The sequence below is a fragment of the Pristis pectinata genome, chromosome 1, assembly GCF_009764475.1.
Source record: "Pristis pectinata isolate sPriPec2 chromosome 1, sPriPec2.1.pri, whole genome shotgun sequence".
In the NCBI taxonomy this organism is placed as follows: Eukaryota; Metazoa; Chordata; class Chondrichthyes; order Rhinopristiformes; family Pristidae; genus Pristis; species Pristis pectinata.
Genome location: NC_067405.1, coordinates 29,708,320 through 29,734,158, shown reverse-complemented (window position 1 = coordinate 29,734,158; position 25,839 = coordinate 29,708,320). Strand labels below are relative to the sequence as shown.

The 25,839-nt window shown below is 40.1% G+C and overlaps 1 protein-coding gene across 4 annotated transcripts in view; it reads right to left on the bottom strand.

Moving 5' to 3' along the window:
* The window catches only part of nckap5l (NCK-associated protein 5-like), a 368,519-nt gene that overhangs the window by 219,232 nt on the left and 123,448 nt on the right, over window positions 1-25,839 (bottom strand). For all 4 annotated transcript variants that reach the window (XM_052032844.1, XM_052033103.1, XM_052032935.1 and 1 more), the window contains one exon: window positions 13,981-14,071. In XM_052032844.1, the coding sequence (XP_051888804.1) occupies window positions 13,981-14,071 (91 nt within the window). The remainder of the gene's footprint in view (window positions 1-13,980; window positions 14,072-25,839) is intronic.

Genomic DNA, 25,839 nt, shown 5'->3' with positions numbered 1-25,839 from the left:
CTTTGGGTTTGTGTTGCAGCCAGTGGCACAGGGAATATTTCACTGGTAGAGGGAAGAATGAATTCAATTAAATACCAGCAAATTCTGGAAGCAAACATCACACTGTCTGTAAAAAAGCTGAAGGTGAAAAGAGAATGGCTTCTACAACAGGATAACGATCCTAACCACACCTCAAAATCCACAATGGACTACCTCAAGAGGCACAAGCTGAAGGTTTTGCCATGGCCCTCACAGTCCCCCAACCTAAAGATCATTGAAAATCTGTGGCTAGACCTCAAACAAGCAGTGCATGCAAGATGGCCCAAGAATCTCACAGAACTAGAAGCCTTTTGCAAAGAAGAATGTGTGAAAATCCCCCAAACAAGAATTTAAAGACTCTTAGCTGGCTGCAGAAAGTGTATACAAGCTGTGATACTTGCCAAAGGGAGTGTTACTAAGTACTGACCATGCAGGGTGCCCAAACTTTTGCTTCGGGCCCTTTTCCTTTTTTGTTATTTTGAAACTGTAAAAGATGAAAATAAAAAAAGTAATCTTGCTTAAAATATTAAAGAAATGTGTCATCTTTAACTTTATGCCTTTTGGAAATCAGGTCATCTTTTACTCGTTTAGCTATTCACAGTAACAGAAATCTTGACCAGGGGTGCCCAAACTTTTGCATGCCACTATGTGTGTGTATATATATATATCTTTCTTATCTTTTCTTATACTTTAAATAAATACCCTGCAGCAACCTTGAAGTGTTCTTTCTCCCTCATTGATCCAAATCCTTGAACCCTGCTTATTTCCCATTACACATGCTTTTGGCAGAAATGTAATAAATAGATGGCTCTGATCCTTGATATGAAATATGAAGAGCCACACTTGAAACCCATTTTCCAATGTGTATGGGAGCCATTCAAATTATATCTCGCATAAATATTATATGAAGTACACAAAAATGTCTTTGAAATTAATAGTTGTTAAAAAGGAGCATGGATTTTAATATTTTATCTCTATGCTTAGATAGATATGAAATCACTATCTGAAAGGTCGTGAATCCTTCTGATGACCAAGACAAATCATTTACTTTGTTCTTTGGAGACGTTGTTTATAAATCAAATGCTATATTTACCTACATTACAATAAAGATTTCAATTCAAGAAACCCTATTGAATGCAAAGGTGTTGTGATATGCTAAGGTTGTGATGTAAGCTTATAAAAATGCAAGTAACTTAGACAAAGGTGATTTTTCTCTCCTGACTTAAATTATTGGAGAGGAGGTATCTAGGTGACAGAGCTTAAGAGTCTTAGTTATTCGATTAGAAGCTGCACATAAGCTATGCCAAAATTTTCATTCACTCACAACTCTCTATAATCATTGTGAAGCAGTTTGACGAATTCCAGAGAGATCAATAGTATAACATAAGTTTCCTTGCTCCCTAGACTGAGGTCAATAGACTTTTTTTTTGTATCGTAATCATTCATTAAGTTTATTCATATATATGCCAGCGATGTCTACATTGAATTAAAGGTAATTTAGTGCTCAACAAATAACTATACTTAAATGCAGTGCTTTCCAAAATGCATTGCTTACCAAGTGTTAAGGGCATGTTAGATGAATAAGCTACAAAATATTTTAAATTTATTATGACCATTCCAGATGTTACAAACATCAAGTATCTACAAAACATAGTTTCTTAGCCTCTGAAATGCATTTTTATTTTGAAGAAGTGTTCCTGCTGTAACATGGAAGCCATTTCTGCACAGCCAACAACTCCCATTAACAGCATTGTGATGATTAAGAGTATACACTACAATCCAATAATTCATAACATAAATATTCCTGTGAACATGGCATAGATCCTTTGATACAGAGACTAAAACTCTCTAATGAACACAAGTATTGATCCAGATTTTATGAGTAAACACCAGAACCATTTAAACTCCAGCAAGTCTGCAACTTCCAAGCATGCATTATCTAACTCAGAAGTCCTGAACTTACATAGAGTCCAACTATGGAGCTCCAACCTACTTTGTGGTGGGGAATCAGTAGCATTCAATAGTTGATGTGTGATTCCAATTATTAAAGCACAGGGAAAAGAAGGTAAGGGAAGGTTTTTTTTAAGTTTTGTTTTGTTTAATTTGTGTTTACTTTAAATATGTTTAAGTAAGGTGAGTTTTCTGCTCATATATTTTTATAAAATATAAAACAATTAAAAAGTAATTTATAATAATTTTTAAGTCTGTCAGAGACATTTAGAAACATTTCAAAATCCTGATAATTTCACTGTTGGCTAACGGGTAGGCTTTTCCGGCTTGAAAATAACTGTCTGGGACATTTCAGGGTGGAGCTTCTCCAATACCTCATTCCAGCCTTCACCACCCCTCTGGCCTCATCAATAAACTCTGGGGCTTTATGGATTAGTGAGGTAGTCCCTCCACAGCCAGTACAAGGTCAGGATCAGCATATATGGTGATTGTGGGTGGCTGATCTGGCCCATTATATATATTGCTTTCTGGAAGTGGGACAAGGACATTATAAAATGACAAATTATGTATTGGTATTGGTATTGGTTTATTATTGTCACTTGTACCGAGGTACAGTGAAAAACGTCTTACAAACCGATCTTACAGGTCAATTCATTACACAGTGCAGTTACATTGAGTTAGTACAGAGTGCATTGATGTAGTACAGGTAAAAAAAACAATAACAGTACAGAGTAAAGCGTCACAGCTACAGAGAAAATGCAGTGCAATAAGGTGCAAGGTCACAACAAGGTAGATCGTGAGGTCATGAGGTCATAGGTCATAGTCCATCTCATTGTATAAGGGAACGGTTCAATAGTCTTATCACAGTGGAGTAGAAGCTGTCCTTAAGTCTGGTGGTACGTGCCCTCAGGCACCTGTATCTTCCACCCGATGGAAGAGTAGAGAAGAGAGAATGTCCCGGGTGGGTGGGGTCTTTGATTATGCTAGCTGCTTCACCAAGACAACGAGAGGTAAAGACAGAGTCCAAGGAGGGGAGACTGGTGTCCGTGATGCACTGGGCTGTGTCCACAACTCTCTGCAGCTTCTTGCAGTCTTGGGCAGAGCAGTTGCCATACCAAGCCGTGATACATCCTGATAGGATGCTTTCTATGGGGCATCGGTAAAAGTTGGTGAGAGTCAAAGGGAACAAATCAAATTTCTTTAGCCTCTTGAGGAAGTAGAGGCGCTAGTGAGCTTTCTTGGCCATGGCATCCACGTGGTTTGTCCAGGACAGGTTGTTGGTGATGTTCACTCCCAGGAACTTGAAGCTGTCAACCCTCTCGACTTCAGCACCATTGATGTAGACAGGTGCAAGTACACCGCCCCCTTTCCTGAAGTCAATGACCAGCTCTTTAGTTTAGTTGACATTGAGGGAAAGGTTGTTGTCATGACACCATTCCACTAAGCTCTCTATCTCCTTCCTGTACTCCGATTCATCACTGTTTGAGATATGGCCTACAACGGTGGTATCATCTGCAAACTTGTAGATGGAGTTAGAGCAGAATCTGGCCACACAGTCATGAGTGTATAGGGAGTAGATTAGAGGGCTGAGGACGCAGCCTTGTGGTGCATCAGTGTTGAGAATAATCGTGCCAGAGGAATTGCTGCCTATCCCCACTGATTGCGGTCTGTTTGTTAGAAAGTCAAGGATCCAGTTACAGAGGGAGGTGTTGAGTCCTAGGTCTCGGAGTTTGGTGACAAGCTTGCTTGGTATTATTGTATTGAAGGCAGAGCTGTAGTCAAAAAACAATAGTCTAACGTAAGTGTCTTTAATGTCCAGATGCTCCAGAGCTGAGTGAAGGGCCAGGGAGATGGCATCCGCTGTAGACCTGTTTCGGCAATAGGCGAATTGCAATGGGTCCAGGTTGTCTGGTAGGCTGGAGTTGATGCATGCCACGACCAACCTCTCAAAGCACTTCATGATGGTGGATGTCAGAGCCACTGGTCGGTAGTCATTGAGGCATGTTACCTTGCTTTTCTTCGGTACTGGGATGATAGTGGTCTTCTTAAAACAGGAGGGAACCTGAGGTTGAAGCAGGGAGAGGTTGAACATGTCCGTAAATACTTCTGCCAGCTGATCAGCACAAGATCTGAGCACGCTGCCCGGGACACCATCTGGGCCAGGTGCTTTCCTCGTGTTCACTCTTCGGAAGTCTGATCTTATGTCCTCCACTGTGATGACAGGTTCAGCTGCGTTGGTGGCTGTCAGGGTGGATGGTGACAATCCACTTCCCTTTTGTTCAAAATGCACATAGAATGCATTAAGTTCATCAGGAAGGGATGCGCTGTTGTTAGCTATGCAGCCTGACTTCGTCTTGTAGCCTGTTATGGCATGTAAGCCATGCCATAACTGGCGGCTGATCAGGGACTCTATTTTGAGTTGGTATTGCCTCTTGGCATCCCTTATAGCTTTATGAAGGTCATACCTCGCTTTCTTGTACAGTTCAGGATTACCAGATTTGTGTGCAGTGGTCCTCTCCTTCAGTAGGGAGTGGATCTCCTGGTTCATTCATGGCTTCCTGTTTGGGAACACCTGTATTGTCCTCTTTGATACACAGTCCTCCACACACTTGCTGATAAAGTCTGTGATGGTGGTGGCATACTCATCAAGGCTGGCAGCTGAGTCTTTGAACATGGTCCAGTCCACTGTCTCAAAGCAGTCACGTAGAAGCTCATCTGCTTCCTCAGACCAGCATTGCACGACTCTCCGTACCAGATCCTCCCGTTTCAGCTTCTGTTTGTATGCAGGGAGAAGGAGCACAGCCTGGTGGTCTGACTTCCCAAAGTGAGGATGAGGGGTGGCTTGGAAGGCATCTTTGATGGTTGTATCGCAGTGGTCAAGGGTGTTGGCGCCCCTGGTGGAGCAGGAGATGTGCTGATAGTATTTTGGTAACACACTCCTGAGGTTGGCCTGATTGAAGTCCCCCGCGATGATAAAGAGGGCCTCAGGGTATCCTGTCTCAAGATTGTTGACCATGGAGTATAGCTCATTGAGTGCAGGCTTCATGTCCATCTGTGGTGGGATGTAGACTGCCATCAGGATAGCTGAAGCGAACTCCCTTGGCAGATAGAATGGTCGACATTTCACCGTTAGATATTCTAGGCTGGGTGTGCAGGAGCTCACCAGGATCGTCACGTCTGAGCACCACAGGTTATTGATTAAGAAGCAGACCCCTCCACCTTTAACTTTGCCTGAGGACTCTGTACGGTCCATTCGATGAATCAAGAAGCCATCAGGTTGAATAGCAGAGTCAGGTGATGCAGGTGTAAGCCATGTTTCGGTGAGACATAGTACACAACAGTCCCTCAGTTCTCTTTGGTAGGTCAGTCTTGCCCTTAGTTCATCAACTTTGTTCTCAATAGACTGGAAGTTAGCTAGAAGTAAGCTGGGGAGGGAGGTCTTGTAACCATGTTGTTTCAGCCTCACCTGCAGCCCAGCCCTCTTGCCACATTTCCGTGATACGTGGCGGCGACTCTTCGGTCCTGAAGTGGAGCCACCTGGTAAGTTATTGTTTAGGGTCAGACCTGTAAGACCTGGAGTGGATTCCCCTGGACTGGATGGTAAGTATCTCCTCCTTGCTAGACTTTGAAGACCCAGAGCAGATTCACCTGGAATGGCAGGTAAGTGATTGCCAGAGAACAGACTTGGAAGACCTGGAGTGGATCCACCTGGACTGGGAGGTAAGCTTGGAAGACCTGGAGTGGATTCTGCTGTCCTGTGAGGTAAGTTGTTGCTTCCACACAGGTTTAAGTGACTTGAAGATGAGTGAGCTGCCTCAACAGGTAAGCGGGGAAGTCTAGGTGGGTCTTGGTGTCAGGACTCATCCTCGGGTGCTCTGTCAGGTCGGGTTTCTGATCCGGAGGGGCCCTGATGTTGTGCCCTGGCTGGTCGGGCCTTGCGTTGGGTCAGGCCCCCGACCTCATCCTCACGTCGGGACGTGCCTGGGTCTTCCGTCGGGTTGGGTCTCGGGCCTCGTCCTCGTGTCAGGCCTCGGGCCTGGGCCTTGCGTCGGGTTGGGTCTCTGATCTGGACCTGGCGTCGGGACTTTTGTAAACTAATTTTTATATGTGGTACCTAATTCCCTCAGAATAATTATTTCAAAGTTCTATGGATCTTTAAATAAATTAAAGTGACATCTTCTACCTTAAGTTAATGTTTATCTCACCTTTGGTAAAATATTTTAATTGGTCAGTTTGATAACTGTAGCTTTAAGTTTGACTTGCCTGTGATTGGCTACTTGAAAACATTGCTGTTGCTGGACCTCAGAGATCTGCTTAAGTTGGTGCCAAAATAAAATTAAATGTCCACTAAGGGAAAATTCAATCCACAAAGATGACTCAATGTTTGTGATCTGTGGAGAGTGCTCTCACTTTACAGCTGACTGCAAAAGCAAAATCTACATTTTCAGTTAGCTCAACTAACTCACTTCAACTCTAACTTGGTGCCCATTTCACTTCTGTAAAGTGCGTATGGAGTATAGTCTTCTATTAATGAAATATGATGTATTGAAGTTTTATCCTTAAATTTTCCTAAAGCATTTCTTCTGGTAACGTCATTTTTTGGTGACATTTTAATAAGGTAAAATTTAATTCTTACTCTAATGTGCCACTTGTTGTACCTATTAATACCAAGAATAGATTTTCCTAAGTCTATAATTGCCAGTATAGCTTAAGCATCCTCTTAAAACATGTTTTATGTTTTTCATGTACTTCATTTCAAGGAAAGCATATGCTGTGAGAAATGCCATTTTGTATATTAATGTAAACTATTTAAGGATTATCTCTACCAGATATGTTAGATTTTGAAAAGTAGGATGGCAGATGTTCAAATAAAATGTGCCAAACTAGCTTTGAAAATACTGTTACTTACTGTTACTTGTTAGATGCAAAAGCAAGTGCACAGACATTTAAATAATATGTTCATTAGTCTCAGTAATACTTTTGCAAACCAACTTTGATAATGCATTTCTTGCGATTAGTGCTGTCAATCAAAACATTCTGTACTGACTGAGAAGTATTCTTGAAGAAAACATCTCAGCATTGTGCGGAAAATACTCCAGTTTATAAACTGAAGAATATTCCTGCTAATTATTATGTATATGCATTAATATATTTTCATCCATAATTTATTTTCAAGATCATTAAAGCATTAATCTGAATATCAAAACCATTTAGAACCATGGAGTGATAGACTGTTCAATGAGTACTCAAGTAATCAAAATGTGTTGTTCAATCAACCAATTTCATTAAGCCACACAATAAGACACTTGTTACTTGACACTACAATATTTTAAAGCTAAATCATTGACTTCTAGTTTGCTTTTGGACCGGCAAGTTGCTTAGCACTCAGGATGTTGATCCTAGGAACAAGAGCACTAATGGAATCAGTGCTAAAGGAGGTCACTATAGCACTATATAGAGAGACGTGGGTTACTGACAATGTTGCTGTGCCAGGAACTTGGCACAAATCACTGCCTTCCAGTGGCATTCTCACAGGAAAGAATCATCCAAGAACCCAGTGAGGAGGGCTACATGTGAGGGCTGGTGCTGTGCAGTGCAGCCGCTCAGCACAGAACAGTGGATCAGAGTTGGCCCTGGCTGACACAGTGACTGCAGGACATTGCTGGAGACTGCAGTTGCTCCACACGTTCACACACAGTCGGATCCAATGGTCTTTCTCATCATCTCCTTCAAATGTGATGGAAGCTGCTGTCTCCTCTTTTTGTTTGGCTGCATAACTCTCCCCAGCTCTGGGATTTCTCTCTGGTAACAAGCTCAATGGCCACACAGCTCACACCTGCTCACACCTGCCCTCATGGGCAACCTCTCCACACTGAGCCATGTGTGATTCATTGCTGTCAAAGCGACGGGGATTCAGTCACGTTCCCAGCAAGCGGCTCACAGCCCAGAGAGCACAGGGGTTTATGGCAGGTTCACAGCACAGCAGCACACAGCCCATGTGGATGTGCTTTATAAAGTTCGGGGTAATGTAGTGTCAGGAACGTGAGTGTTAGGAATGGAGGATCAAGAAAGCTATAACAAATCAGTGTTTTGCAACGTACTACTGTGCAATACTTGCAATAGAGAAATAATCAACTTATTTTATTATACTCTGACAAATGTCAGAGCATAATTGAGTAAGAGGTTGAATTATGGTTCAGAATGGAATAAAATAATGAGCATGTAAATCACTGATACAAATGCTTTAGCAAAATTTCAAATGCAAGGACACATTGCAATATGAAGCACAGGGGACCATTTCTTGGTGGGGGGGGCAGGGATTCTCCCACTCTTTCCCTGTAACTTTTTGGAAGAACCGAGGAAACCTGGGAAAATTGCATTTGCATCATTCTTTCGAGGTCGCTGCAGTTTTTCCACAGAAGCAACAGCACATGATCAGGAGAATTATTTTGAAGGAGAGAGCATTCATCTCTTACCAACTTCAAGGGTTAGAGATGAGTCATTCTCAGATCTGCGTGTGATAAAAATAACCAAAAGACATAAAAAAAAGTATTGCATGACTATGAATGGCCATGCATTGATCTAAAATTTTATAACCCTCTAAATTTCTTAATTTAATTGGCTTTGAACATGGGGTAGTGTTTTAGATCATCTAATTTACTGCTTGATGAAAGGTTGAATTCTGATGTTGATTGGGTGTTGACCTACTTTGAGCTGATACTCTTGAGCATTCAGTACCAATGTGATTCAAAAGGAATTTTAAAAAATATGAAAGCAATCATAAGAACATAAGAGTAGGTCATTCAGAACTTTGAACCTGCTCCTCCGTTCAAAACGATTATGCTTGATCCTCTAACTTCAGCATTTTCCTGACCTGTCCCCACATCCCTCAAATCTTCTAATATCCAGAAGACTATTGATCTCTGTTTCAAGTGCAATCAATGGCTGAGACTCCTCAGCTGACTGAGATGAAAAATTCCAAATATTCACCATCCTTTGAGCAAAGAAATTTCTCCTCATTTCATTCCTAAGTGGATTTACTCCTTACTTTGTGACCATGATGCCAAGCTTGGCACTGCTTAGCCAGGAGAAAGATCCTCTCTTCATGCTGTTGAGCCCTTTAAGTATTTTGTACTTCTCAGTGAGGACATCACTCATCTAAACTCTAAAAAAAAGAGTAAAAACAGAAAATGGTGGAAATACTCAGCAGGTCAGGCCACATATGTGGGAAGAGAAACAGAGTTAATGTTTCAGGTTAAGACCCTCCGTCAGAAATGGGAAGGAGAGAAAGGAAGCTTCTTAAACTGCAGGGAGGATGGAGTAAAACTTAGGTGATCATGGAGACAAGCTGTATACAAGATTCCCTGGTCAATAAGTAAATGGAAGTGAGAACAATATCAAAAGAACATAGTCAAAAGAATGTGGGAGTTGCAAAATTCAGAGTGAGAAGAAAAGTCTGGCAGGTCAGGCTTGTCATGTCATCCACTTCCAGGAAAAAATTTAAAAAAGGGGGAAATTGGTCTGTGGCCTCCTGCACTGGTACAATGAAGCCCAACGTGAGCTTGATGAACATTACCTCATCTTCTGTCTGGGCTCGTTGCAGCCTTCTGGACTCATTATTGAATCCTACAACTTCAGGTAACTTGATTTCTTGGTCTTTAACAGTTGTCCATCTGTGATATTAGTTCAGCTTGTTTGTTTCTTTTTCCTTTATTTCTTTTTATCCTTGGCAGTGCAAGAATGTCTGAGCCTGACTTGTCAGGCATGTCTTCCTGCTCTGGATTTTGCAACTACTAATTCTTTTGTCTATGTTCTTTTATATATGTTCTCATTTGCTAACTGCTCCCATTCACTGTGACCAGATAACCTTGCTTACAGCTTACTCCCATAGTCACCCCAGCTTTACCCTATCAGACACATCACCCCCCTCACCCTTCCTGCAGCTCAACAAGCTTCTTCTTCCAGATCTGATAAAGGACCTTTGACATTTGTGGCTTGATCTACTGAGTATTTCCAGCATTTTCTGTTTTTTTTAGATTTCCAGCATCTGTAGTTTTTTTTGATTTTCTAAAAAAATAGAGACCTAGCCAACTCAATCTCTTTTCATACGACAAGTTCACCATCCCAGGAACCGGTCTGGTGATCCTTTGTTGCACTCCTATCATTAGTACATTTTGTTTTAGGTAAGGAAACCAAAACTGTGCACACTACTCTAAGAATGGTCTCACCAAGGCCCTACTTAAATATACTAAAACATCCTTGCTTTAAAATTCAAATCCTCCCCAGCATTTGGGGCATAGATAGAGAAATGTTCCCCATTGTGGAGGTATCTAAAACCCAGAGGCCATAGGTTTAGGGCAAGGGGTAGGAGGGTTAGAGGGGAAATGAGGAAGAACTTTTTCACCCAGAGGATAGCTGGAATCTGGAACATGCTGCCTGACTGGGTGGTGGAGGCAGGTACATTCACAACATTTATGAAGTATCTAGACAAGCACTTGAATAGCCAATGCGTAAGTGATTATTGACCACGTGCTATTAAATGGGATTAGTACATGATGGTCAGAATGGACATGGTGTGCCAAAGGACCTGTTTCTGCATTGTATGACTCTGTGACTCCATTTTCCTTCCCATTTACTTATTGCACCTAAATGTCAGCTTCAATGCCTTATGTACAAGGAGACAGAGGCCTCTTGAACATCAAGATTTCCCTGACTTTCACCATTTACAATAATTCTCAGCATTTCTGCTTTTTTTCCTATGGAACCCCACACGTCTCCACATTGTACTTCATCTGCTCTGATGTTCCCCAGTCACATATATGTCTAGAACTCCCTTTGCACCCTCGTCATTACTCATATTCGTGTCAGAGTTAGACATGGTTCATTTGGTCCCCTCAGCCAGGTCATCAATACAGATTTTGAATAGTTGAGGCCCAAGTAGAAATCTCTGTGGTACCCCTGAGAAGGATCTGTTTATTCCTAGTATTTGTTTTCTATCTGTTAACCAACTCCCAATTCATGCTAACACAATACCCTCAATTCCACATACAGCAATCTTGTTCACCAGCCTCTTGAGTGAGACCTTTTGAACCTCATCGAAAGCCATCTAAAAATTTGAAATACAACACATCCATTATATCCTCAAAGACCTCCAATCGATTAATCAAGCATCATTTCCCTTTCATAAATCCTTGCTGACTCTGATCCATTTCTAAGTGTCTTCATACCACGTTCTTCATTATTGATTCCAGCATGTTCCCAACTCCTGATGCCAAGCTAACAGGTCAGTAGTTCCATAAGAACACAAGAAAATAGGAGCAGGAGTAAGCCGTCAAGCCCTTTAAGCCTTCCTCACCACTTAATATGATCATCCCTGATCTATGCTGGCCTCAACTTCTCTTCTGTACCTTTTCTCCAGGCTTACCTATACCTCAATCCATCAAATATTTATCCACCTTCGATTTAAATACTTCTAATAATCTAATTTCCACCACCTGCCAGGGCAGAGAATTCCAGGGATTCACCACCCTGAGAAGAAATTTCTACATACCTCAGTTTTAGTTGCTCGTCACCTTATCTTGGAGTTATGTCCCCTTTTTTGAGAAAAAATGTTGAGATCCCAACATCTACCCTGTCAGGCTACCTTCAGATCTTTATGCTTGAATAAAGTCATCCCTCATTCTTCAAATCTCCAGGGAATACAGAGCCAAACTATTTAGTGACTCTTGGTAGGTCAACCCTCTCAAGAATTAGCCTGGTGAGCCTCCTTTGTACTACCTCAATGTAAGGGGCCAAAACTATATGCAGTATTTCAGGTGAGGCTTCACCAACACCCTGTACAATTGCATCAAAATCTTACTGTTTTTCAACTCCAATTCTTTGCAGTGAAGCCCAAAATGCCATCTGCTTTCTTAACTACTTGTTGGACTTCCTGCTAGCTTTTTATGATTCATGCACTAGAACACATACATCCTTCTGTTCTTCACTCATTTGCAGTCTTTCTCCATTTAGATAATAATCTGCCTTTTGACTTCTCTTACCGAAGTGCATGACCTCACACTTCCCTATGTTAAGCTCCATTTGCCAGTCATAGAGTCATACAACATGGAAACAGTCCCTTTGGCCCAACTCATCCTTGCTGACTGTGTTGCCCAACAAGCTAGTCCTATCTACCAGTGTTTGGCCCATAGCCCTCTAAACCTCACTTATCCATGTACTTATCTAGATGGCTTTTAAATATTGCTAATATGCCTGCCTCAACCACTATTTCTGGCAGCTTATTCCAAATACTCACTGTGAAGAATCTCCCCCTCAAGTCCCTTTTAAATCTCTCACCTCTGATCTTAAACTTATTCCCTCTTTTGCCACAGACACAATCTATTGATATCCCACTGCAGAATCACAGTATCTTTGTCATAACATGCCCTTCTTCCTATTTTCATACCATCAGCAAATCTGGAAACCTTAATACTGCTCCTTCCTCTGGGTCATCAATATAAGTAGTGAACCACTGCAGGCCAAGAACTGATCGCTGCAGCACTCCACTGGTTACCTCCTTCCAGTCTGAAAAGGATCCATTTATTACAACTCTCTGTTATCTATGAGATAGCCAGTTTTCTGTCCATTCTAACACACTTCATCTGATACCGTGGGCTTATAGTTTATGCAGCAGCCTCCTATGTGGCATCTTGACAAATGCCTTTTGGAAATCTGAATACACTGCATCTACAGGTTCCCCTCTATCAACTCTCCCTGTTACATCCTCAAAGAATTTGAGCAAATTTGTCAAACATGATTTACCTTTCATAAAACCATGTCGATTAGGTTTAATCATAATCAGCTTTCCTTAATGATTAGCTGTTTTCTGGAGTCTAGCATCTTGCAAATAATAGCTGCTAAACCAACTGACCTGTAGTTCCCTGCCTTCTGTCTTTGTCCTTTTTTGAACGAGGGAGTCACATTGGCTGTTTTTCAATCTTTTGGTACCTTCCCAGAGTTTAGCAAGTTATTTAATATTTCAACCAATGGGTCCACTATCGCTGTAGCCACTTTGTTTAAGACCCTAGCATGCAGTCCATCAAGTCCTCGTAACTTGTCTGCCTTTAGTCCCCTGAGTTTCTCCAATAATTTATTCCTTGTAATTGGGATTTTTGTAAGTGCTGCCATGTTATTTAAAATTAGCCATCTTTCATTCTCCATTCTTCCAGGTTTACTTTGGAGAGATTGATTATGAACCCTGTTCTTCACCTCTGGGATTGTGTCTTTCCATTAATTCAAGGTGGGATTTTCTAAAAAGGTTCCCAAGGCTGCAGGTAGAAAAAAAATCAGGAGAGTTCAAAGTCAGTTAGGCCTCAGGAAGATAGGTCTCAGACCCTGCCTTGGAAATGGGAAGATCACTGACCCTATTGTAATGATGGATAGGACATAGGGAAGTATATTACATTTCGCATTTTTCCTTACAAGATAGGTGGTGGTAATTTAGCTCATTATGTCCATGCCTGCTCTCAGAGAATACCCATCAATGCCACTCACGTTATTGGGGGAGGACTAGCATTTTCTTTAATAGAAATGAATGTTACACTGGACTCTTAACAGGGGCAAAAATTCTGCAAGTTCTATCATGAATGAAGAACAGGTGAGGTCACCATCACAGAGAGTGATGTTGTGTATGTTGAAGGACCACGTCAGTAGTTTAGAGGGAATACCGAGGCCAAGACTATTTGAACTTCTATGCTCATTCTAATATCAAGACTCAGGACATATGTCAAAAAACCGAATGCTGATTACTGTTACCTTGAATGAACTCAGCAGAGAACTTTGATGTCTTTAAAGCCAGACCTTGCGAGTCTAGCATTTACTTCCTTAATCAATTGACCCTTGCAATTTTCATTTTAAACTGCTGAAACATTTTGTTTTAAATAACAAAATTATTTGGAAATTCTGGAATATGCACATTTTCCTCCAAATAACTGAACACAACAATTTCAGAGCTCCACTATAATGAAATCATACCTGGCAAGCATTTAAAAGATCAGCTGTTGCTCCCGTACTCTGTCCTAGTGCCCCTTGATTCTGGAGTAGATTTCTTACAGTCTCTTCCATCCTGAAACAAAGGAAGGAATTAGTTTTACACAATGTTCCTATTTTTCCAGCTGGCTTGCCATCTTTTCTCAATTATTCCTCTAAGAATATGTAGTTTCTCTGTGACACAAACTAGTTAAACGTCAAGGAAGCAGTGTCTGTTCATGGAACTTTGAACAAGCTACTAAAGGGTACAGTGAGTGAACAGAGGATCACTATTTCTCTGAATTTTCACTTCCTCCCTGTGAGTAAGTGCCAGGTCTCTACTTAGTGCCTTCCAACAGTGACATAATAGCAATCTGAAGACCAGTGAAAAGGGAAGCAGTCACACTGGTTCAAGTCACACCACTCAACAGTAATTCATTGCAACAATTGTTCCCAAGCAGGGGATTAAATTTGTGCATAGGTGAAGTAAGTCGCATGAACTGGGTCTTTCGTTTTCATCAGAATCTGAGAGTGGCATGGAAAATTGACATCCTAAGTGCTTTGGGACTCTCAAGAGTTTTGAATAAAAGCAGAATGCCGAATGCTTAAAACATGCAAAGGAACTTACTTCCTTAAAAGCCATTGTATAATCCTTTATGGTTTTCAGTTAAACAGCAGTAATAAATGGAACTCTTAACAAAAAAGAAATAAATAATCAACATCTATGCAAATTCATTAAATTGGTAAATTGTTTTTTTATTGTCAGATGTACTGAGGTACAGTGAAAAACTTGTCTTGCATACCATTCATACAGATTAATTCATTACAACAGCGCATTGAGATGGTATAAGGTAAAACAATAATAGAGTGCAGAATAAAGTCTTACAGTTACAGAGAAAGTGCACTGCAGGCAGACATAAGGTGCAAGGTCATAACGAGGTAGATTGTGAGGTCAATAGTCCATCTTAATGTACTAAGGAACTGTTCAATATTCTTATAACAGTGGGATAGAAGCTGTCCTTGAGCTTGGTAGAACATGCTTTCAGGCTTTTGTATCTTCTGCTCGATGGGAGGGGGGAGAAGAGAGAATGTCCAGGTGGGTGGGGTCTTTGATTATGTTGGCTGCTTTAGCGAGGCAGCAAGAAATGTAGACAGAGTCCATGGAGGAGAGACTGGTTTCTGTGATGTGCTGAGCTCTGTCCACAACTCTCTGCAGTTTCTTGTGGTCATGGGCAGAGCAGTTGCCATACCAAGCTGTGATGCATCTGGATAGGATGCTTTCTCTGGTGCATTGATAAAAATTGGTGAGGGTCAAAGGGGGCATGCCAAATTTCTTTAGCCTCCTGCGGACGTAGAGGTGCTGGTGAGCTTTCTTGGCCATGGCGTCAACATGGTTGGACCAGGACAGGCTACTGGTGATATTCACTCCAAGGAACTTGAAACTCTCAACCCTCTTGACCTCAGCACCATTGATGTAAACAAGAGCATGTGCACCACCCCCCTTCCTAAAATCAATGACCAGTTCTTTTGTTTTGCTGACATTGAGGGAATGGTTGTTGTCATGACACCATTCACTAAGCTCTCTATCTCCTTCCTGCATTCTGACTCATTGTTATTTGAGATACGGCCCACTACGGTGGTATCATCTGCAAACTTGTAGTCGTGAGTGTATAGGGAGTAGAGTAGGGGCCTAAGGATGCAGGTTTGTGGGGTACCAGTGTTGAGGATAATTGTAGCGGAGGTTTGCTGCTTATCCTTACTGATTGTGCTCTGTTGATCAGGAAGTCAAGGATCCAGTTGCAAAGGGAGGTGTTGAGTCCCAGGTCTCGGAGTTTGGAGATGTGGCCATCAAGTAAGATAGGTACCCATACCACTGAAATTGTTGTGGTTTCACAAGCAATAATGTGAAATTTGTATGATGAAAAGTATAATTTTTAAAATGAATGCACTCATTCAAGCTTAAGTGCTCAAGTTGCATATCAAGAATAATATCAATAGTACAGCTGGAACTAGGGTCTTTTGTGATTCTTTTAGTAACATAATTATTTTAAAATGTTATTGTTAAATTATTAAATATTTAGTGTACAAAGGAACCACACAAAAGGCATACATTTGTATTATTTTCCATCTTGAAATTACAAACTTTTTAACAGCATCTGCACTACAGTCAACGTACAGAGCAACATCTAATTAGCTGAGGTTTCACTCAGATTTAAAGTGAACAAGATCGACTAATCAACCACTTTCTTACAATTATCCAGTCGTTGCGCATGTATTTTATTATTCAAAAAGCACAAGATGAATAGTTTCACCATCTGTTGGCCAAATGTGAATCAGCATAAACCACATCTAATCTACACTTCAGACAGTAGTACATAGTTTTATGTGACAGACTGGAACAACCCTTGCTCACAATCTGACCTTCATCAAGTCTACAAATACTCCAGGAAGATCTATGTTTACCATAAATATTCCCAATGATTTAGAACAGCTGAAATGCAACACTAAATTTATAGTCTACATGACACAAGGAATTAGTCAGTGTTCTCACAACCAGAATTTGGGAAAGTCATTTTTGCCATAATAAAAACGTTTATAATTATTTGCACTATAAATAAATAAACTACCTTTAAAAAGCAAGGCATGATAAAATGTATACTTAACAGAAATGCAATCAGGAACTTGTCCCTAAAAATATATGGATCAGAACAGCTGTCAGAAAAGCTCCTAACCCTCCAAAAATCTCCAGGGTCGGGGAGATCAGTCCCGTTAGTGGAGGGGGCATGAGAAAATGACAAATGGTATAGTCGGTGACTGCCCATCATTTCATTTTCTCAATGGAGCCCCATGACAAGATCCAGAGATGATTAATTTTGCAAAGGTTTTGATGGGGACCCGGGCCAGGGTCCTGACTAAACTAAGTGTACCAATGATCATCCCAGTCTCCCCAGGCAGCCAACTCAACAGGATTTCCCTGAGATTAATATGCTAACTGGGTTTACCAAAATGACCAGATAACTTGCTTCTAGAGAGGGTGGTCTGAGAAGGTTCCTGGTATGGGAATTCCAACATCCACACTAGCTCACTTAACGGTCTACATATGGGAGAGATGAGGATGATGCCGCAAACAGACCTTGCCAAAAGCTAACTTATTGTTCCAGTATTTATGCTATAAACTCAGAAGCAGAACTGTCTCATGAGAATTTAAAAAAAAACTGTATGTTTGTTTAGTGGAATTGGAAATGTCTCTGCCTACAACATTCAAGTTAAATTCAGTACAACCTTTGACAGCACACTAGATTTACAGCTTCTACAATGCCAAAGATGTCAAAAAGCTCAAGCATGCATACCATCAATTATCATCTACATGGATACAGTGCAAATCAAATGTGCATGACCTGTTCCCAGATCCCCTCATCCCCTTTTTCCCTTCATCCAGCCTTCCTTGAGCAATCTTTGAATATTATCGTCACTTCTGTATCATGAAGTGAATTTCAGTCTAACAGTCTTGCTCTCTAATCTTAATCAATAATATTTAATCTTTAGAAGTTAGAAGAAATAAAGGTACGTTACCAGCCTGGAAGACATTTTTGTCGCAGTTAGAAAGTGCAAACCCACACCAAAAGAGCCACATCAGGTAACGGGACAGGAATGAAGCACTTTTGGCTGGGATTGACTTCTATATCATTGGTCAGAGTACACACATTGAAAAAACATGTTATGGGGAACATTATTAAATGGCTTTTTTTTAGACCTCAGACATATGGACAGTTCAAGGTAGGCCTTGTCTGTCTGATTTGTTATCCATTAATGAATTTTGATGGATTCCTATCAAGCAGGTCATTGTGCATATTTGGCAAAAATCAATGAATCATACCGATTGCAGTAGAGAAATATTCTGTTAAATTATTTTAAGCATGGCCAGATTTTACAGGGGAAGTAACAAAGAATGTATCATACATTTCATTATTATCAAGCAAATCAGATGGTAGGTTTGTATATCTTCCCATGTAGTTTAAAGTGGAGATCAGGAAGTTCTTGTCCATTATGTTGTTCCATAAGGAACGTTGCTGGTATCTCACCAACATGCAGCATTAAAACATATATAGAGCGTAACAGTGCAGTTCCTACTTATTAGTGGCCCAATTTGCTCATAAATGAGTTTTTAATCGAGGTGTTTTATTTACTTACTATCATACTGCCAAATAACCAATCTGGCATTCAAAACTAACTTTTCCATGTGTGGAGTTTCATTCCTTCAAACTTTAATTATTGTCTAAGTTTTAAAATGAAAATAAAGCTATGAAACAAAAAACATATTTTTTGTCTTTACATTTATCACTTTGTTTTGATCCCATTTTTCTTTCCATCTTTTTATTCTGCTTTCTGTAAATAATTTTAAATTGAATTAAACATTCTAACTTAAATGTTATGCTCAGAGTGCATCAGCAAAAATCTTTTAAGCTGAATTACTGCTCTCTTTGCTTACAGGTCCCTGAAGATGGTGCTGCATTACTCTGATTCTCTGCAACTGTTAGTCACAGAGTAAAAGCCCACAGAAATTCTGTGGGTCCTTGCAAGTTTAATGAACACTGCACACTATTTGTTTGCCACTAATCACAAATTCCAGATTTAAACTTCCTTCAAACAAATTTACATAATCTACATTTATGACTGATTGTAAGATGATAAATTTTAAAATACTCATGGCAATTTTTGTCTTTGATGTTTTCAAGGGTTCATTTTGTATGGAATTACTGCCAATAAAAAAAATCTTGACAGCTTTATCATTTTGAGAAGAATGAAAGATTGAACTGAAGCAAATATATTTATACTGAATATTGCTAATCTGTCTGTTTGTTCATAATGTTATAAGCTCAAGGTTTGGTATATATGTAATATATAGGATATGAAGAGATAATCAGAGGGTGGCAAGTAAGTTGGACAGCAATGGCATGTGTTTACTGTTCAATCCTTTGCTTTTGTTATTTTCACCTGGATAATGGGCACATGAAAGTATTCTGTTTTATCAGGGAAATGAGGTCGGTTTATAGAGAAGGTATTTTGTCATTGAATATGTGCAAAGTGAAAAAAAATAATGTGGGAGAAAAAGCAAACTTAAAATGTGATGCTTCCTAGATACAATTTGCAATTTTCTTTCAGACTTCCGTACATTAACTAGAAGCTGCAGAAGCCAATATTCACAAAATAAATTCTTCTTCCTAGGCACTCCATTAGGATTGAGGGTGACTTGCTTCCATTCCATTTCTAAGGAGCTGAATATGCTGATGTGTAGGTAAACATTGCATGCTAGCTGCTCTATGGTATTGATACAACAATTGACACAGTAATTGATCCAGTGGCAAGGAGATACAAGATAAATGAAGACCAAGCTCTGTTGCACAGACTTAGCACATGCATGTACGTGGATACAAACACAGGGGAGGACAATTATACATGAGCCTGTCTACATTCTTTTCCTCCGTCCACTTCCTTCCAACATTTCCCATCACCGTCTGCATTCAGTCCCCTTTGTCCCCTATTTCCCTCAGTCTTGCCCCTACTTCTCAACTCCATCTCTTGTCACTTCCTCCTTCCCTCTCAATTCCCCTCTGTACTCACCACCTCCACTCAGTCTCACCCAAATTTCTAGCTACCAACTGCTCGCTCCCTCCAAGATTGAGACAGCCCAACAACTGCCCCCCACCAACTGCCACCCTCTCCTTCACCTACCAAGCCCTAATCCTAACAGACGCATCACCCAAAGCCTGTGGCCTCACTCAGAACTCCCTGGACCTTTCCCAGAAATCCTTGGGAGAACCCTCAGCTGTTGGCAGGTTATAAGATAAGATAAGATCTTGATTAGTCACATGTACAACGAAACACACAGAGAAATACATCTTTTGCGTAGTGATTTTGGGGGGCAGCCCGCAAGTGTCGCCATGCTTCCGGCGCCAACATAGCATGCCCATAACTTCCTAACCTGTACGTCTTTGGAATGTGGGAGGACACCGGAGCACCCGGAGGAAGCCCACACAGACACGGGGAGAACGTACAAATTCCTTACAGACAGTGGCCAGATTTGAACCCGGGTCGCTGTAAAGCATTGTGCTAACTACTATGTTACTGTGCCGTCCCACTATGCTACCGTGTTGCGTATTTAAGGGGATCACTGGAGAGAGAAGCGTTGAGTTCAGTGTTGTAATATATGCTGAGTGACACATAACCTTGCACTGCAATCAACACACACTTTAAAGTATGCACATTCACTTATGGCTATTATGTTCGTGTGTTGTCATTATAGAGCGTTACTGAAAATACCACAATAATATTACATATGTCAATTATTCCAATTGACTTGTAATTCTGCTTAAGCATCATCAATCGACATATCCAAAGACACCTGTCATAAGTCAGTAAGTTTCATTGAACAACAGTAAATTAAGGCTCACTTTCCGAGACTTATATTAAAAATGAATAAAATGATAATTTCTGTTAGACCAGTTCCTCATCTGTTAAAATTCAAGCAATGAGCATGAAGGCAAATCTCTGGTGTGACAGGAGCATTCCGATGACCTGCTCCATTTTGTCCAACATGGTTGCCGAAGGGTATTTACCCATTATGTTAATGGCAGTAACATCAGCCTCATCTCTAATGCATATTTCCAGGAATCCCTGAAGAGGATGGTCAAAATAATTGCATACAGTATACTCATCATATGTAATAGGAGCCATAAGTTACTTTGTTAGTGGATAAATAAGAAAAAGGGAAAAGAAAATCATAAGTACAATTAGGCAAACCAGTACTGACAATACAAATTATTAAACTTTACAAACCTGAATCAGTTACAGAGTCAAAGTGAAGTACAACCAGTAAACTTCCCTGGTTCCTTTTGAAACACTATGTACAATGTTGTTTTCACTACTCCTTTTAACTGACTGAAACTTCCCATTTCATGAAATTCTTTTAGGCAGGTGCAATCTGCCAATGGAATGGCAACATCAGGTATTGGAAACAGATGTCATGTGGAGGCTTACAACTAAATTACAGCAAGCAGAATACCTCTGGGGTACATAATGTGAAATAGACAGCATCCACTGGTAATTTTGCAAGTCTTAGAGGACTGAGACGGCCTTCCTCGGTTGATCACAAACCAAAACACCGATGTATTTCTGATAAACTGTGCTGAGATCTAAGCATCTTCTTGAAAGTTTTTTCCTTATATCTACATTGGAAATGCATAGGAAATGTTTTTTTTATAGATGGTGCCAGATCTTGAATGCAGCTTAAAGTATTTAATATGAAAAAGGTTTAACAGATCTAGAGGAGATTGTACTAATTTTCCATAATTAGTCTACATATTGTAAAATGCCATATGTTTTCATATTCCAGCATCTTTTGAAGTTCAGAACCACTTTCAAATGTGTTGACATTTTCTCTGCATCAACGGAAAATCAAAACCTGAAATTAATAAGCATTCAAAATGCCAGCATGAAAATATAAATCAGTTTTTAAAACTATCTACTGCAACATTGCTTGAATCAAACAAAAGAAATCAATGCATTGATATAAGCACACTACCTCCAAAACCAAAGGGCCAGGTTTGAGGGACAAAAAATTAAATGATTTACAACAGGAGAAACTTGGTTTTGCAAAATTGTGAAGCTGCTCAATCACCTTTGAAGGTTGGTAATAGAGTTAAAAATTACGTCAAAGTTCAAAATTTAAATGGATAATTTTGATAAAGGTTGATATGGAAATAACCAACAACCTGAAATTTTCTGTCCATGAAAATGGAAGTGGCCTGTATTCAGCACTCACCTACCCACTGAGTCTGCACTAAACTTGAAAAAATCTTCAAGGCAGCTCTAATCTGGTCAGTGAGACACAGGACATCGCATGGTATGGTCTGAGGATTCCACTCCCAAACAAATGATGATTTGAACCCAATAGCCAGCCAGGCCACACCTGTAGGCTTAGCTGGTTGTCGAAACCTTTGAATGTTTATGATTCTCTTTCACATTCAGATACATTTAAAATATTGAAATGTATTTGCAGTATCAAAAATCGTAAACATTTATAAACAAATAGACTTGAACTTAATTTATTCTAAAAAAAACTAACTTAAAAATTACCTCCTGCCTCACAGCCATTACCTTCCATTGAATACCGTGCACTGTAATGAATAGAATTACTGAACTTGCACCAGATTTAACCTGGGTACATTCAGTGTACTAATTCCCACATAACTGCTGAGAAATTGCAGGAAGTTGGTGCTATACTGCTGGACTCCATGAGGAGTCCAGTGATGGATTACAGATGGAAATCATTGATAAGCACCTCTCAGGAGGTTTTTAGGCATGCTTGCACGGGAGTCATGTCCTTACTGATGCTTGCATAGCAATATGCCCATGGTTCTATGCAAAAGTGCTGGCATTTCACAGGAAAATCTGCATAAATACTGATACTGTGCAATGAAGGATCCATTTTTAAGTTGATTCTGTTGTAGTAGTTGTCCCCAATACATTGAACATTACATTCAACATTCGGTCAATGTTCTTGGCATGTTTGCAAATACAATCCTACTTTATTAGACAGATGATTTGGAAAGCCTTACAGTACTTGCATCCTTTTTTTTAGTTTCCTTCTTAATTTTATATTTGTAACAATTTTAACCTTATTTTAAAATACAGCCCAGTCATGCAATTCAAAAAAGACACTTATACACATTGGACAAATCTTCACTAGTTAAAAGCTTAGGAAACAGTGGTTACATTTTAAATTTGATAAGTGAAGCACTGCTGATATTTATGTGCAAGTATAATTGTGTGGTTATATTTGGTTCACTGTTGAACCACCTACCGAAGGCATAGTTTGCTGCAGACCACATAGGCACACAGAGGTTTGTTGATTTTGCCTCTTCCACCTAACTTTACAATCTGTGCTTTTAGGAATTGTTAATTTGAGCACCAGAGCCCTCTTTTCAAACACACCAAGTCACGTCAGAGCCACTTGCATTCAGCCACACCCAAGTAAGTCATTTCTGGAAGTGGTGAGTGACAGCTGTCACTGTTTATGTCACTCAACACTATCAATGGACTGTACATGGAGTCTAATGGTAGAGCCCTGCCATGCCATACCTAGGATAGTATCAGCAATGCCATTCATTTTCTTAGGGATTACTAGCCTGGAATTTAGGAGGAAAAAAGTTGGTACACATGTTTTTACATGTTTTAACATTTTTAATTATTTCTAATGTAGCATTGTGTTTGTAAATAACTTTACATTTTCAAAAAGTGTCTTAATTTTTTTGTTAATTATTTACAATAATTGTTATGTATTTTAAAAAGCTTAAAATATCACAGACCTATAAATCTTTTCAAATAATGGTCCTGGCTTTGATGAGAGACAAGGCTCTATTCCCAGATTTGCCTCCTGTTTCAATCTATCAGGTCATTCGGGGCAGGGCCTCAGCAGTGCTTCACCCACCGCTCACCAAGCCTTGCCAGACAACATCCAGGTACAGAGGGTCAGTCTTTTCGACTGTCTGCATGTGGTCAAAGCAAGTGAGAGTGTGCGGGATCTGCAAGCGGTGACTCAACTCAAACTCAATACAGCCCATCAGCTGAAAGAAAATACTATTTTCTATATAGATTCAAGAAATCGTAAGAAGTGATTGCAAGCATAGAGCACCTAATGTAGTTTCCTTTAACAATGGGGAGAATAGTAGCACTTCTAGTAAAGGTGCTGCCTCACAGCTCCAGTTCAATCTTGGACACCGATGCTATCTATGCGGAGTCTGCGTGTTCTTCCAAAGGCCTTGTGGATTTCCTCTGTTCCTCTGGTTTCCTCCACGTCCCAAAGGTGTGCAAGTTAATTGGCCATTGTAAATTGCCTCTAGTGTGTAGCTGAGTGGTGGAGTCTGGGAGGAGTTGACAGGAATGTGAAAATAAAAATGGGATTAGTGTAAAGGGGTGTTTGCTAGTCAGCACAACTCTTTGAGCTGTAAGGCCAGTTTCCTTGATCCATGTTGCATGTTAGTAGCTAACTCTATGCATATCCTACCTTTACCTACCAGGCATGGTAGTGTAGTGGTTAGTGTAACGCTATTACAATGCCAAGTGACCTGGGTTCAATTCCGGCCACTGTCTGCAAGGAGTTTGTACGTTCTCCCTGTGTCTGTGTGGGTTTCCTCCAGGTGCTCCGGTTTCCTCCCACATTCCAAAGACGTATGGGTTAGGAAGTTGTGGGAATGCTATGTTGGTGCCGGAAGCGTGGCGACACTTGTGGGCTGCCCCCAGAACACTCTACACAGAAGATGTATTTCATTGTATGTTTCGATGTACATGTGACTAATAAAGATATCTTATCTTAATTTTTCTTTTACACTTTAATTAACCAATTGGCATCATATTTTGATTGTTCAGGAAGGAAGGAAACATGGTGCTATTCTGTCTAAAGCATTTTTAGTGATGCAACTGTTAAAGTGTTGGGTTTGAGCCCAACAATTTTACAACAACAGGTGAAATAACATTACCAGTGAAAGGTGTGTTTATCAAACTAATCCCATCTGCCTGCACATGCTGTACATCTCTCTATTCCCCGCCTGCTCATTTGTCTGTCTAAATGCCTCCTAAACATTGCTTTTGTATCTGCTTCCACCACTTCCCCTGGCAACGTGTTCCAGGCACCCACCACTCTCTGTGTAAAAAAATCTGTCTCGTAAATCTCTTTTAAACTCTGCCAAATTTTGTGCCATCTGTAAACTAATTAATCAGCCCACCTGCATTTACATCCAAATCATTTACAATATATCACAAACAACATAAATTTGAACACAATTAAAACCTTGAACACAATTGAAAAGAGGGACTTCTTGTAGTTTCACACTTTCTGCATTCCCTTCGGGATATCCCAAAATGATTTACAGCCAATGAAGTACTTTTGAAGGGTGAAAAAAAGACAAACTTGTCTTTTATTTTATATCAACACCTTGCGAACCTGTCAAAGCCAATGAAGTAGTTTGACAGTGTAGTCACTGTTGTAACATTGGAAACCCAGTAGCCAATTTGTGTATAATAAGCTCATACAGACAGCAATATGATAATCATCAGTCAATCTGTCGAGAAGGGAAAAAGCAATGTAATTAGTTGAAGGATGGACTGAGGCATACATAGAGCAGCAGGACATGTAAGAAAATAGTATCTAGTTTCCCTTGAAGTTCACCAATGCTATTCATTTTAATTATTCCTTGTGGAACCCAGTCCACAGATCCACATTTTAACTACTCCCAACTTCCTTAGGACTGGATTAGATTTTAGTGTCTATCATAGGTAGAAATATCTTTTCTACATCTACACCTACACCATCAGACCTTTCCACAGAAGCGTCCCACAGATCATTCTGCATTCTTCCCCCTTCTAGAGAAAAGAGCCGTTACTTCTCAACTTTTCTTACTGTCTAGTTTGTCAATTCTGATATCATTCTAGTAAATATTTTTAAACAGCTCTCCATGTCTCCATTCTCTTATGCAAGATCAGAATACTTCTGTGCCTAAGTGTGATCAAACCAAGATTCTGTATGAGTTTAATATAACTTCCCAGATTTTCAGATCTGCCACTGTAGAAATTAAGTACAGTCCTTTCCTAGATGTTTTTCCATAAAATAAGCAAGATGCATTGTACCAACAAATGAAAAGATTCAAAAGTAAATTCAAATCTGCACACCATTTACATTATGGATATTTTCCTTGCATAATTACATATGTAGAAACACCAGGTAATGTCTGAATTCAGAGGAGCACCAAGATATTGGAGGGATGTCAGACCGCAGGAGTTTACAGAGAAAGACAGTGGCAAAGCTGT